Genomic DNA, 10,724 nt, shown 5'->3' with positions numbered 1-10,724 from the left:
CATTTACATTCAGGGTAACTATTGAAAGATAGGAATTTAGTGCCATTGTATTGCCTGTAAGGTGACTGTTACCGTATATTGTCTGTGTTCCTTTCTGGTCTATGTTGCTTTTAGGGTCTCTCTTTGCTTAGAGGACCCCTTTCAAGATTTCCTGTAGGGCTGGTTTTGTGTTTGCAAATTCCTTTAGTTTTTGTTTGTCCTGGAAGCTTTTTATTTCTCCTTCAATTTTCAATGACAGCCTAGCTGGATATAGTATTCTTGGCTGCATATTTTTCTCATTTAGTGCTCTGAATATATCCTGCCAGAAGGAGACTTCTTTTAAAGTAAGGGGTCACGGAAGCCTCACTAACAAAGTGGTAGTTAACTTAAAATTTGAAGAGTGGGTGGGAATAATCCAGGCAAAACAGAAGATATCTGCAGGGAGAACTCTTTAGAAAACAGAAATAGCATATGCAAAGGTCCTGAGGCAGGAAAGGTCTGATGGCCATTGACAGAAGGCTGCTAGCTCTGGAATCTAGTGAATGAAAGGGGGTGAATGATGCTACTTGAAGCTTGGAGACCTAGGCAGAGGCCAAATCACATAGGCATAACAGCCCTTGTTACGTTTTGAACTCTGCCCTGAGCTTACGGGGAAGCGTTTTCTTCATTCCTCTCAAAAGGGTTGTACAGCATGCTTCGGGGCAGTGCTCAGCATCAACCCGCTGTTGCTGCAGGGAAATCTGTCTAGCTTCTCTTATATTTCCTGCATCACTTACTATAAACAACTTCACAAGCATTGAGTTCTGGGCTTTGAAAAAAAAAAAGTTTCCTTTTGATATTTGATCTCAAGTTCTCCAACCACATTTCCTTACTCTGCAGATGGGGCATGGCCATTCACCTGCATCAAACTCGCTTTGTTTTTTTCTGCCTTCTCTTTTCCACTTAGCTGTTGACTGTCTGGGAAGATTTTTTAGTGTATTGTTCTTACTTGCACCCCATGCTTTTCTGAGCTCAGACTTTTCCATTCCTGAACCAGAGCCTTCACTGCCTTTTGTCAGTAGGGGCCTGCTTCCCATTATGCACTGAAAATTTAGGGCTCCTATCATATGGGTCAAGAGCAATTATAAACACTTAGGCTTATTGCAGTTCCTTTTCTGTCACTTCTTGCGGTTTTCAGTGTCATTTTATTCTTTGTTTGCCTGATATTTTAAAGTTTGGTTCACACAGTGTTTTCCCCCAGGAATTGCGTCATGATTTCACTCACTTTCCTTTAAAGAAGTATTTTCTCCATGTAATAGAACTCTTTCCTCTTTTATGAAACCCTATCTGTGTCTCTTCTTTTTCCTCTTAGTTTTTTCCAGGATGGACTGAAAGCAGTTGAGAGCCTCAAGCCTTCCATTGAGACACTTTCAACAGACCTTCACACAGTAAGCGGCTAGTGGCTTCTCTCCCACATGAGTGTCAAAACAGTTTTTATGAAACAAATGCTTTGATTTAAGCATGGCTTCTGTATGATCCCGTGTTTGCATGCTGCGTGCGCCAGAAGCTGACAGCCTGGTGGGGCCCCGTGGAGGATGGAGTCCCCGTGGCCGTCCTCTGTTGTGGCTGGCGGGGGAGGGGGGATCTGGTAGGGGAGGCATTTGTTGAGGCGATGCCCTACGAACTCCCAGAACCTCACTGTACCTCAGCCCTGCTTCTCTCTTCTTTGTTTTGTTTTTTAAAGATCAAACAGGCCCAGGATGAAGAAAGAAGGCAACTGATACAGCTTCGAGATATTTTGAAATCAGCATTGCAGGTTGAACAGAAAGAGGTGAGGGGATTTAATTTTGAAAGATTGCACTTGTATACCTGTGTCTCAGAGGCTTTGGGACAGAAGAATGCTACATTCAGGTCCTCTAGGAGCTCACAGTTCACCCTGGGGCTGTATCAGGCCAGCACCAAGCATTTGGTTTGCTCCTTAAGTTTGGTCTTATGAAACCATCTTTTTAAGACCTGTTTATTTCAAGGGGGGAGGCATTTACTGGAGACCTGGCCTTCATGGTAGCATATAAACCCTTTTAGTGCTCTCTGGTCGTAGATGAGTAGCTCTCAAAATCTCTGTTACGTAGATACTCGGTATTTATGCCGTTGATTTTCTACTTGGAACTTTGTGGTTTCTGTGGCCCCATACCAGGTGGCCACCTGCATCCTCCAGCCCTGAGATCGTGCTCTGTAAAACATGGGGAACTAGAGTCTCCTCCAGCTGCATTTCGATGAGCAGGAGACCTTAGTTTCTCTGGCATCATGTCTTTCCTGTAATCTCTTTTCTGCATGCTGACACATCCACAGTGACAATTTGTTTTGGAGGCTTTTAAAAAAATACTAAAAAGTACATTTTTAAGGTAATTCTATGATCTGTTTACTACAGGGTGGATATTATAATGTGAACTTAAACATAACCCCCTTCCTTGTACATAAAGGAATGTATTTAAATGTATAATTAATAGATTTTAGATAAATAACTGTTAAACTACTTAATAGAGCATGAAGTTCACTGCAGTTTGGTATGCTCAGTTTTGAGTTCCTGTACTATAACTGAATATTGTTGTTTCTCTCCCAAATGCATTTACCTTTGTGACCGAAGTCTAGGAGAGTAAGTAGTTCAGTATTTTAATAAATTGGAGAGTTTTGCATGCTTTCTTCATGAACTTAAATTAGTTTCTTCCGTGCATACATTAATGGCCAGTAGCATTTTTAATTTTAACCCTTTCTCTGGGTTTTATTAAAGGGTAAAGAATTTGGATTCTCAAATATTACTGAAAGGAAAATTTCCAAGTTTATGGTTTATACATTTGCTGTTGTCCCTTTGTGGAAGCAGAGCGACTCACGCCCTCCCTCCCCTCCTGCTGCCTAGCTGAATTCTTCATGTCCTTCTCAACCACCCACAGCCCTGCCTCTGCTCACCCCAGCCCCAATGATCTGAGTTCCAGTTACTTCAATCAGGACATACTCCTTATGGGTTATTGGCTGTGTCTTCAAGTGCACAGATGCTTTTTCTCTAGCTAGACCTTGAGCAGCTTGAGTTTGCCCTCCTGCCTTCTGGCCCTCACCAGCCATGAATTGTAGGACCATATTGCTCGTTTACTAGGTTTTTGGTAAACGTGGGTCAGCTAAGTGAGAGATTGGCAGATTGAGGTCATATGTGAGTGCTTGAAATTACCCACGGGATAGTGGCTTCCTCCCAGTCTGGAGAATATAGATCCTGACGCTTTGATATTCCCAAACGTGGATGATAAAAAGAAAAGAAGGAGAAAAAGAACTTGGAGTATGGAGAAAACAGGGGCTTAGGTTTAACTAGAAGAGGTGGTGGTAGGTGTAGGAGCCCCAATGCCGACAAAGCAGCCAGCTCCCCAGCGCAGGTCTGGGAGTGGTCGAGAGCCACTCTTGTCTGAAAAGGAGTATCAAACCCACGAAGCTAAGCTCAGGCTTATAATAAAGGAGAGCAGAGTCTGCAGTTGAGTGGTCCTCTGGGCGCAGTGCAAAGGCCCCGTTTACTTTGGCTGTGCAGAATTAGGAGGTTTGGGAAAACTGGCTGTTGTCAGCTGGTTATTTATAGCTTTGCAGAAAAATATAACAAATCTACCAGCACAGACCAGAAGTCTTTATGGTTTGTTGTGTTTGTGTGCTTTTATTGACACCCAGCCCAGCTGCCCACAACTGCACAGAGGGATCATAAGAACCTTCTTTACTGCTCCTCTTTGTCTTTCTGCCCAAATACGGAACTCTCCAGTTTCTTGCTCGTGATTGTGTCATACTGGATGTTGTATTACGCTCTGCATTGCTTTTTGATGATGGTATTCCATAGAGTGGTTGGTCTCTGAACACAGTTGTCAGTAGGAAGCAAATGTGCATAAGTGGAATTTTATATATTATTAAATACTTTTTATGATTGGGGTTCCATCTCTTCCAGTTACAGCAAGAATTGAACGTTGGGCACTCTCATTCCCTTTTTTTTTGGATTCTCTCTCTGACTTAGCTGAAGGTGTGGATAATTTTTATTTAACATTTACAAAAATTCTTACTACCTAATTTCAATTCATGGGGTGCCTAGGTGGCTTAGTTGGTTAAGCGACTACATAATTTCAGTTCATAAAAATTAGGTAACGTGCCCCAAGGAAACTGCATTGATGATTGGTGCGAGCCACTGTCCTATTTCCTTCCTGTAAATCTCAAACATCAGTCATTTGGTCTAAGTGAAGAATGTGGCTCTTGCATATGGCGGCTTTGGGCTGCTTCTCTTTGTCACCCTGTAGCTACATTTTGGGAGGGAGACTCTGCCATTATGATCCCAGTGCCCCCATACCTCACTGGCGTTTTGTATTTTTGATATTTCTGCTGTCTGTAACAAAGATTCTGATATTTGATTTTTCCACTTTTATTATGAATTTTTTCAGACTTACAGAAGAATTAAACTGTGCAGTGACTACTATATATGCACCATAGTTTTAACATCTGGGAAAGTTAAAGCCCTCCAATACTGCTCATTCTTGCATGCGCCTTCTGCTTCCCCATCCCATGTACGTCCCATCTCAGTGGAGTCCTGTGGGACAGATCCCGTTGCAGTGCTGGCAGATTCTCTGCCAAAACCTCATTGTTGGCATGTGGGTTCTCTGCCGTTCGCTGTTGAGAACCCAGACTCGTGCCTCTAGCGGGAGGACTCAGCCTCTGGGAGCTGGTGTTGGTAGGCTTGAGCGCTGAAACCACAATGATTTTCCCACTTTGGACATCTCAAGTGTGGTCTCTCTTCATGTCAGCTTTATGCTCCTCCCTTTTCTTTTTCTCTCTCTCTTTTTTTAAGATTTTACTTATTTATTTGAGGGAGGGCAAGCACAAGCAGGGGGGAGTGGCAGAGGGAGAAGCAGACTCCCTGCTGAGCAGGGAGCCCGATGCAGGGCTTGATCCCAGGACCCTGTGATCACGACCTGAGCTGAAGGCAGACACTTACCCGACTGAGCCACCCAGGTGCCCCAGTGCTCCCCACTTTTCAAGTGTCCCTGTCTGGTAGGAATGTGTTTGAATAGTATGTGCTGTCCAGGGAGCAGAGGTCCGTGACAGCGATAATTCTCTTCCGACTCTGGCTTTTCTGGTCTAGGCTTGTGTATCTTATCATGCCTAAATCTGGCCTTAATCACAACCCTCTGGCCAGGTGTTCACTTCCTTGTCTCTTCTGCCAAGCTCCCAGTGGCCTGACTGGCCTTCAGTTCGCCCTTCATGGAAGACTTGTTCATTGAGTCACACATTCAACTCCCATTTTCTTTTTCTCTTTCTCTCTGTTTTTTTAAAGATTTTATTTATTTATGAGAGAGAGAGCATGTCAGGAGGGAGAGGGAGAGGGAGAGAGAATCTGAAGCAGACTCCCCACTGAACACAGAGCCTGATGCGGGGCTCCAACTCATGATAGTGAGATCGTGATCTGAGCCAAAACGCTCAACTGATTACGCCACCCAGGCGCCCCTCAACCCCCATTTTCTTAGCAGTTACTCTAGACCAGGCACTGCACAGACAGAGTAAGATAGATACAGTTTTCACCTCTTAAAGGGCTCACAGCCTGGTAGTAGGGTCAGAAAATTGGGATACAGTGTGATGAGCGCTCCAGTGGAGGTCAGCTCCCAGAAAGGGTGTCTCCCCTGTGTGGGAGATGGGTATATGTGCTAGGCGGGTTAGTACGTCGGGAATGAGGGTTTGGAGGATGATTCAGAGTTAGTAGAGTCCCAGCAGGTGGGGCAGGTGGGCCAGCTTCTGACCAGGATGGAAAATTTGCCTGGGTAACTGTCTATCAGAGCAGAAGAGCATGAATTAATCGTAGGTCTTCACTTCCTACTAGGATGGCGTGGAGCAAGTTACCTGATCTCTCCATGCCTTGGTCTCTTCATCTGTAAAATAGGAATGATACTGCCACCTCAGAGAGTTGTTATGAGGTCTAGAGGATAGTCTCTATAAAGCACTTCACACATTGTCTTGATAAACAGGTTCTAGTTTGTTCGTTCATTCAACAGATACTGTGCTCCTAGATGCTGAAGAACCATAGTGAACCAAAAAATACCTAATTCCCACCACTTGTTAGTTGAACAGCAATGGCTCTTTGTGCTGTTGTCTCTGATAGGTTGTCCTTCTGCCCCCTTGACCCTCTTCCCCACTCTGATTTAGGAGCCGTCACACCCCAACCTAGACTGACCGCCCACTTGACCCTCTTCCCCACTCTGATTTAGGAGCCGTCACACCCCAACCTAGACTGACCCCCTGTTCCTGACCCCTGGCTCTGCCACTTCCCCAGTTGCCCACCTTCATCCACACTTCACTTCCTGTCCCCTCACTGCATCAGGGTTCTGCTCTGTGGTTTGGCCATGCCTACTTGCCTTATTTCTTAGGTCTTTCCAGGCACTTGATAACTGTGACCAGTAATCCAGACAACGGGCTTGCAGGGCAGGTGGTAATATATAATACCACGTGCCCACATTTACAACTTAAGTCCAAGAGAGGAGGAAAGTGTACTTGCTGGAGCCCACTCAGTAGTGTCAGGGCCAGGGTTTGAACCCTGGTCTGTTCCACTGCAAGCCTGTTCTCTTTAGCCAGATTATAGGACTTTAATAATACCTTGTATCAGACAGAATCTTCTTTAAAAAATATCCAGAAATAATGGGGAATGTGTGGTAATGAGATTTGAAAACACTGTTCTTAGACCATGGCTTAGTGCTTGCTTAGCAAAGCCCCCAGCTCCTGGTTGTGTCCATGTGAGTGGACACACCTGTCATAGCCCAAGAAGGTACTTGGACGTATGTGGGACATACTTGGACGTTACAGCTCTCCCTTGGTAGAGAAACTTCAAGCATCCGGGGGTGACTCCTTGGTGATCCATTTATTATAAGAATTGTCTGAATACAGACTTTCTAAGAGGTAGACAGACAAAGTGTGTAAGTTTGTTGTTGTTTTTTAGATTATTTATTTACTTATTAGAGCGTGAGCGCACGCATGAGCAGGTGGAGGGGCAGAAGGAGAGGGAGAAGCAGACTCCCTGCTGAGCAGAGAGCCCAACATGGGGCTCGATCCCAGGACCCCGGGATCATGACCTGAGCTGAAGGCAGATGCTTAACCGACTGAACCACCCAGGCACCCCTAAAGTGTGTAAGTTTTTATGATGTTCTAGGGTCTTAGGGAGCTCAGGGATACTTCTGATGTAATGAGTAGATCTTTATATGTATAACATATGCAACATCATCACTCTTTTTTCCCCTGTTCCTGAAAATTTCACATATTAAGTCTACTGCTCATCTGGGCATTCTCTGTCTTGGCAGGACCCAATGCCTAACACTTCATATGGCCACATAAACTTTAGGGTCATGGATGGTTCCTGGGGTCTGAGAACTTGCCTGGATGTCACAGGATAGAGGATATGTGCTTATTGAAAGAACCTTAGGAGAGCCTTCTGAAGGTCCATAAAATGCCTACTTAACCTATGTGCTTCAGACATAGGGACAGTCTCCACATTGTGAGGCTCACTCAGTCAAGTCCTGGGCATCCTTGGCTTTTCTAGGAAGTGCAGAGTGTGATGGAGAGTCTCCGAGAGTCAGGGTAACGTGGATACCCCAGCCCCCAGCCAGTCGCCTCTCTGTGTTAGATTCTTCTTTTTCCCAGAAGTAAAGGCTCTTTTCTCTTGGATTGTATTTCATTGAGTTGCAGTCTTGGTTATGTGAAAAGGCAAACTTCATTTGTCACCCCTTCACCTGATGAAGTATTGTATAAAATACCTCTATGAACAGGTGAAGAAAGGCTGTTTTTGTTGGATCACTTAGAAGTCACCTTGAAGATGCTGAAATAATTAGTTCTAAAGCAGATTCAATTTTATGTCAAATAGAATATATTCCTCTTATTTACACATTTTACATTGTACGGCTTCAGATTTGCCTCCACTTTTTAATTGATTCAAGAAATGTCTGGTCTAAAGAATAAAACCATAATTTCTTCCTTAAAGTCTGGCAAAGGGTCTGATTCTGTTGAAAAGAAGAATGCCCTTTTTCCTGTTCATAAGGCCTGTGAGCATTCTGATTAATATGCTCGGCGTGAACACATTCGGCAGTGTTGTCACATGATCCCACCACTTACTTTGTGCAGGGTTTTTTTTCCTCCCTAAATCAATAGTCGTATTTCTTGGTTGTGCAGTTTAGTCTTTTGACAGGTTTATTTTTAGTCTTTCACAGGGATTCGTATAGGTGAACAGCACTTCTCTGTTTCTCCTCCACTGCATTTATTCCCAATGATGCATAAAGCTGGGTTTGCTCTAGATTTCTAGTGCTAATATTCTGCCCTTCTGAGAGAGTGTGGAAATTGGCACCATCCTCACCTGATGAGTGAGTTGTTTGCCCGTCTGGAGGCAGGAGTGCTGCGTGAACTCTCTGTGAAGAATGAGGATGTTTCTCCTATTTTGGGGTCTATTTGTCTAGGCTCTGTTGTCAATTCAGTAATGGGATGCCTGAGCACGTTATTGATTTCTCAGATCAAGATTTTCTTTTGATTTTCCTTATTTGCAGAGTAGTCCCATATATATTTCACAATTAAAAAGTCAGTGCTAAAAACAAAACAAAACAAAACAAAACGCCTGGCTAGACAGATCATGTTTATGGAATGGAGGATTTAATACTGTTCAGGTGGCCACAGCCCCCTTACTGATCTGCAGATTCAGTGCCATCCCTATCAAATTCCCCCCTTCCTTTTTGCAGAAATTGACAAGCTGATTCTAAAACTCATAAGGAAATGCAGGGGACCCAGAATAGTCAAAACAGCCTTGAAAAAGAACACAAGTTGGAAGACTCACACTTCCTGATTTCAAGATTCACCACTAAGCTATAATAATCAAGACAGTGTGGTACTGCTGCAAGGTTAGGCTTACTGATCAGTGAAACAGAATTGAGAGTCCAGAAATAAACCCTTATACATATGGCCAATTGTTTTTTCAACATGGGTGCTAAGACAATTCAGTGAGGAAAGAATAGTCTTTTCAACAAGTGTTGCTGGGACAACTGGATAGCCACAAGCAAAGGAATGAATTTGGACCCCTACCTCACACCATAACCAAAAATTAACTCAAAATGGATCAGAAACCTAAGTCTAAGAGCTGAAACTCGGATTCTTAGAAGAAAACATAGGTATAACTCTTCATGATCTTGGAGTAAGCCAGAGTTTCTTAGATGTGACATCTAAAGTATAAATGACAAAAGAAGCAATAGATAAATTTCATCAAAATTTAAAATGTTATGCTTCAAAAACCTTTAAAACTGTCAAGAAGTGAGGTGGCTTGCTGTTGCCTTCAGATGAAGTCGGTAACTCTGACTCAAGTCTGTCTGTCCCTTCTACCACTTGGCCCACTTTGTCTGAGCTACACTAGCTGTCCTGATATCCACAGAGGATGACCACAGCCACCACTTTCCTCTCCATGCGTCTGTGTGTTACTCTCCCTTTATTCTCCATCTCTGCTTGCTTTCGTCTCGAAAACTCCGTCCCTCCAGACTCCTGCGGCTTCCCCCACTTGGCCCTTCACTTCTAGAATACTTGTGTACTTGATCCGGATCACTTTGACTTCTTCATCAGGCAGTGCCTAGTTTCCCCAAGGATGGTGGAGACGAGACTGTGTCTTGGGACATCTTCTGGCGAGGGCACATGGAAGGAGCATCGAGGGGGAGGTTGGAATTCCCTTCCATTCTCCTCTCTGGCCCTAACAGGCTCTGCATCTTAACCAAATCACTTATTTTCATCGTGTTTCTATTTCCTCCATTATGAAATGGAGCAGTTGGGAGCTTCTCAATAAACAATTGGCCTGTGAACTCTGTTCATGTTTTGCTCCCCCGTTACGTCTGCCAGAATTTCCAGTTCTAGTATGGACAGTTCCTTTCCACGCTCGGCTCAGGGCTTCTGATATCATCTGTTCAATAGTTGAGCGCCCACCGGATGCCCGGGGTAGCTGAAGACCGGAGTTTCCAACTGTGGCAGATTCTCTGCTGACCAAGTGCACAGTCTGCCCTGAGGCTGAGGCGGTTAGGTTCAGTGCTTCGGCCCCTTTGCTGGGTTGATGGATCAGGAGGGGAATATTGTTCAACACCTGTTACGTACCGGGTGTTCACACGTGTTCTCTTACTCAGACCTTACTATATTTATCATTTTACTGGGTATTGTTTTCCTATTTTCCAAGGAAGAAACTGAGGCAGGGAGTGTAAGTAACTTGCCTACAAGTAAGAGGTGGAACATTGGGGATTTTTCTTGCTTAAAAGTGCTGCCTTTTCTAACACATATGTTACCTTTCTTCTGAAAGCTGCTTTTGCCACACCAGGAGCTTCTTGCCATTATCAGGGAGTTAAGGCTCATAATTAAGTAAAATCTGTAACTTCCAAATAGCTCATTCTCCATCAGCTGGTTGGGGGATGCTGGTTTGACATTTACTTCTCCAGCCTTGCAGGTGGCATTAACGAATTCCTGGGTATGACTTTTATGCCCTTTTTTTTTTTTGGTGTGCTGATAGATGACATTTCTCTAATTAAAAAAAAATGTAAGGACGGCTTTTTTAAAACTTGGAATCTGGACAGGATTAAAAGCAACTTCTCGACCATTTTTAGGATCCACAAATTCGCCAGAGTACAGCCTATAGTTTACATCAGCCTCAGGGAAACAAAGAGCACGGGACTGAGCGGAACGGCAATCTCTATAAGAAGAGCGACGGG

General features: G+C 44.0%; 1 protein-coding gene across 1 annotated transcript in view; it reads left to right on the top strand.

Annotated features, from left to right (window-relative positions):
- The window catches only part of ASAP2 (ArfGAP with SH3 domain, ankyrin repeat and PH domain 2), a 155,871-nt gene that overhangs the window by 97,281 nt on the left and 47,866 nt on the right, over positions 1–10,724 (top strand). The window contains exons 7-9 of the mRNA XM_081797312.1: positions 1,278–1,406; positions 1,703–1,789; positions 10,620–10,723. Coding sequence (XP_081653438.1) covers positions 1,278–1,406; positions 1,703–1,789; positions 10,620–10,723 — 320 coding nt within the window. The remainder of the gene's footprint in view (positions 1–1,277; positions 1,407–1,702; positions 1,790–10,619; position 10,724) is intronic.

Source organism: Leptonychotes weddellii, chromosome 10 (assembly GCF_054177405.1).
Source record: "Leptonychotes weddellii isolate Sample4059 chromosome 10, ASM5417740v2, whole genome shotgun sequence".
In the NCBI taxonomy this organism is placed as follows: domain Eukaryota; kingdom Metazoa; phylum Chordata; class Mammalia; order Carnivora; family Phocidae; genus Leptonychotes; species Leptonychotes weddellii.
Note: the sequence above shows the minus strand (reverse complement) of the source record. Positions and strands in the feature narration are given on the sequence as shown.